The 4,648-nt window shown below is 42.4% G+C and overlaps 1 protein-coding gene across 1 annotated transcript; it reads right to left on the reverse strand.

Annotated features, from left to right (window-relative positions):
• Nucleotides 1-569: 569 nt before the first annotated feature.
• LOC146201268 (uncharacterized) lies at nt 570-1,121 on the reverse strand. Its single transcript, XM_084592513.1, has one exon. The coding sequence runs from the start codon at nt 1,119-1,121 to the stop codon at nt 570-572; it is 552 nt and encodes a 183-aa protein (XP_084448639.1).
• Between the last annotated feature and the right edge of the window lie 3,527 nt (nt 1,122-4,648).

Consider the following 4,648-nt stretch of genomic DNA (forward strand, 5'->3'; position numbering starts at 1 on the left):
TGATGTAACTGGTGAGTTAGGTCGTGAACCTCAAACTGATGGGGACCAGAAGCCGTCTGCACTTCACACCAACTCAGAAGAATCTGCAGTGACTGGCCATCAAGAACCAGCGTCTCCAGAGCCAAAACCGCCGGACCCGGGCCCGCCTGTGAGTGCTACTCAGAGTGCTGCGCTTGCTGCCCAAGAACCACCTGTCATTGAAGGACGTCTGGATATGCCTCCTATGTAATCAATGGAGAAGATACTGCCAGTGGATGAATGAATGAATGAATGAATGAATGAATGAATGAATGAATGAATGAATGAATGAATGAATGAATGTTTATTCCGCTTTTGTCGTACAAAAAGCGCGGGTGACGAAAAAAAAGCAGTTCGCAATGACCGCTTGACGGGCTTCGCCACCCGTAAGGTCGACGATGAACAGCAGCGGCAGTTTGTGCGATATAAAGAACAACTCACGCGTTACAAAATGACACAGTGCTTTGAAACAGAAAAAAAAAAAAAGTTATACAATGACAAGGAAAAAGTAAAAATGAATTGTCGATAGAAGCATTCCTTATCAATACAGCCTAATCAGTGAACATTTCTCGGAGGAAAGAATAAGTCATTTTGTTCATGTTGCTGTAAAGAAAAGTATTCAAACACATTGGCAGTATATATTTCAACATAGCAAAACCATAGTTTGTTCTACACCTTGGTACCTCAAACATTTCAGGGTTTCTTGTAGCATAGGGCGTGTTGTGTGGCACCAGCTGTACAATGCGGGGCAAAAATGGGTCATTTCGTGCGGTATGTTTTTTATAAAAACAAGCAAACCTGTACTCGAACAGCTTAGGTACTGGAATTATTTTGTATTTCATCCGTATGGGACGGGTTGGGGCGTCATAGGAGGAATTTGTTATAACGCGTAGCATTTTCTTCTGCAGAACAAAAAGCTTTTGCAAATTGGACATAGTGGTATTTCCCCACACCAAATAGCAGTATCCTAAGTAGGAGAAAAAGAATGCATAGTAGAGGTCAAGCTTCGTCTTCGTTGGTAGAATATATTTATTACGAGAGATAACGCCTATGAATTTAGAAAGCTTAGTGCAGACTTTGTTTATCTGTGTATCCCATGACATTGTGGGTGTAAAATCTATGCCAAGTGATGTGAATGATTGGACATATTCGACTCTTGAGCCGCCGAAAAATATAGGTGGCGCATTCCCTATTAACTTGCCCTTAGCATGAAATATTATTGCCTTTGTTTTTTCTTTGTTTACCGTCAAAGAATTTAAGCATGACCATTCCTTCAAAGAAGCGAGTACCTTGCTCGCAGAGTTTGTTAGCTGAGTAATATCAGTAGAGGAGCAGAATAAGCTGGTGTCGTCAGCGTAAATAATGAATTTTATCTCGTTGCTTATATTAACAATATCATTAATATATACGTTAAAGAGTATAGGACCCAGAAGACTGCCCTGCGGCACGCCATTCGAAATTTGTAGCACATCGGAGCGACAATTATTGATAACAACATATTGGGATCGCGAGCACATATATGACTTGAGAAGGTTGAGGGCATGGCCACGTATACCACAATGTTCGAGTTTAGCAAAGAGGGTATTATGATTTAGTGTATCAAACGCCTTACTGAAATCTACAAAAATGCCAAGAGTAAGCTTCTGGGATTCTATGTTGCCTAATATATATTCTTTTTGATCAAGTAAGGCATGCTCCGTGGACCTATGTTTGGTAAACCCATATTGGCAGTCATTTATAATAGAGTGTTTTAGAAGGAAATTATGCGTTCGAGAATGAATTATGCGTTCTAGTCCCTTGGAGAAGAAAGGTAAGACAGATATTGGCCTGTAGTTACTCAAACTATTTCTGTCTCCCTTTTTGAAGATTACTGCCACCCTAGCAAGTTTCATATCAGCAGGAAAATTTGCTGTAATTAGCGCAGTGTTATATATGTGCGTTAAACATGGAACTATTAAAGGCAAGACATATTTTATTGGGCGACTTTGGAGATCGCAAGAGTCCAAGCTTGTCGTATTTTTGAGGCTTTTTAAAATACAGTACACCTCATTTTCATCTGTCGGCTCAAAAAAGAGAGATTGCAAAACTCTATCACCCAGAAATTTAGAGAAGTCAGGGCAGTGAGATTGACTCCCGACTGCAGTAAAAAATTCGTTAAAAGCATTGGCCAAAGGACGCCCATTTAAGTCAATACCATCTACTGTTAAGCTTTTTATGCTATTGGGATGAGTTTAAAAAGTTGATTAAGGCGCCTCCATTTTTCTTTAGGATTATTAGATAGTTCCTTATCAAAGAGGTTATTGTGGTAAGTCGTCCTAGCTGTCCTGATCTCCTTGTTCAAGAAGTTCCGAAATGCTTTAAAGCGGGCTAGTAGTGCTGTATCCTTCGTGCTAATAAATTTAGCGAACATTCTGTGCTTCTTCTTTACAAGCCGCAGAAGTCGTGGGGACATCCACGGCTTGCGAGCGTTTTTCGGCACTTTTGCTTCAATAGTAGGAAAACAATCATGATAGATTGGTAAAAATATCCGCAAGAAAGCTCTATAGGCAACATTCGAGTCAGTGCTTAAAAAAAACAGGTTCCCAGTTTGTATGCTCTATACGGCATCTAAATGTTTCAAGGTTTTTCTGTGAAATAAGCTGCCGACAGGGATTAAAGCTATGTGTTAAGCGGGATTTTGTATCAATGCTTAGGAAAATAGGCAGATGGTCTCCGATGTCTACTGCGAAACGCCCGGCGGTAAGAGGCACATTATAATTCGTGATAAAAAGGTCGATAACGCTAGAAGACGTAGCCGTTATGCGCGTTGGCCTATTTATGACGTTCTGGAAGCCAGCAGCTTGAAGCAATATCGTGAGTTCTTGTTGCGCAGAACTGTTGGCACCCATGTCTATATTAAAAGCACCTCCTATACAAGATAAGAAATTATCTGACAAGAAATCGATTTCTTTTTCAAAAACCCGAAGGAACTCGTTTATACTGCTTTGCGGTGGGCGGTAAACAACAGTAAAGGATTGACGGCCAGAATGAACCGTAAGCATCGCAATGTTCTGGTCGCTCAGACAGTGTTCTGATAAGATATGGCACGAGTAGCTTTCTTTGATTAGAAGGGCAACGCCCCCACCACGTTTCGAGCTTCGGTTAAGAATGAAAGTCTGGTATCCCGGAATTCGAATAATGTCACTGTCAAAGCGATACCATGTTTCAGACATCATGATTACGTCAAAGGTGCATTTAAGACTCGACAAAAAAGTTGTCAGTTGATCCGTTTTATTTAAAGCGCACTGCATGTTTAAGTGTAGCATATGTAAATATTTACCGCGCCCTTTGTTTCTTAGACAATGGTTGAACTCACATGGTGTAAAAAGTGCTGTCTCTTCCATATTAGTTTAAGGAACGCGATCAGATGTGTCTGTTGAGCATAAGCACTTACTACGCCATTTTTGACAGATCATCCTCCAAATACAGACGAATGACATTGGATTCTTCAGTTTTGCGTGCGTAAATAGCCCCATTTTTCGTCCACACGTATTTCCAGTTAAGTTCCTTTTTCTTTGCTACTGCAGCTCCAAGAAGTTTTTTGTTTTGGGGCGTTAGGTGTTCATTGACATAGATTGAAATCTTGTCATCCAGTCCAACATCCTCCGTAGTCAGCCGCATCTTTTTTGATTTCTGCAGCACACCATCACGCTTGGCTTTGGACTTGAATCGAACAACAATGTTAGATTTTCCGGAGTTTCGAGTAGGAACTCGGTGGCCAGCCTGAACATCTATGTCTGTAATCGGCTCTTTTACTGCATCACCAAGTTTTGACAGAATCTCACTGACATTTTCATCCTCATGTTCTGGGACACCTTGAATTTCGAGGTTGTGGTTTCGGGAATATTGTTCACATTGAACAAGTCGTAACTCAAGCTCTCGAGACTTCCTTTCTAACGAAGCGCATCGGGAGTTAAGCTCCTGATTTTCGATGGTTAGCTTTGAGTTTTTTTCTATTTCCTGCTGCAACTTTATCTCCAATTCAGCAATGTCCTTCTGGGCGTACTCAATGCTGCTAGTTAGTTCCATCTGCTCCTTTTTCACCTCGCGTACTTCGTTCCGCAGGACACGTTCTGCAGATTCAGCTAATGTTTTCACTTCTTTCTGAAATTCCTCTCTAAGCTTCGCGAGCTCGTTACGGAATTCCTCTTTTAGTTTTGCAATATCTTTAGCCATTCTAGCAAATACAAAAATATTAGCACACTTGCACTTGGCAGCAGCGATGACAAAGGAAGGATTCAGAAAACGTTACGAGCACCAACACTAACCTGCAGAAGGAAGCAGGGGAGCGCGTTAGGCGTGTCTCGCAAGCTGTCGTCGCCGCTGCCAAGTGACCAGGCCGCGCAGTGAATGCTTCTTATATAGGCAACGGCGCTTCCGCAGGAACCAGGACTGAAGATCACGTGGGCCGCTGACTAACTGTCTCCTGGCGCTGGTTTCCGTTGTTCCGTCGATGATTTTGCTGGACGAAACCCGGTGTTACGCCGGCGTATGTCGGGCAGGTCGTGCAGCTCGGCAAAAGTGATCTGCAGAAGGAAGCAGGGGAGCGCGTTAGGCGTGTCTCGCAAGCTGTCGTCGCCGCTGCCAAGTG

This window comes from Amblyomma maculatum, chromosome 2, assembly GCF_055883805.1.
Source record: "Amblyomma maculatum isolate TAMU_Amacu chromosome 2, ASM5588380v1, whole genome shotgun sequence".
Classification (NCBI taxonomy): domain Eukaryota; kingdom Metazoa; phylum Arthropoda; class Arachnida; order Ixodida; family Ixodidae; genus Amblyomma; species Amblyomma maculatum.

Coding starts and splice junctions, on each gene's coding strand:
- LOC146201268 (XM_084592513.1), bottom strand. CDS start 1,121: ATGTCATGGGATACACAGATAAACAAAGTCTGCACTAAGCTTTCTAAA.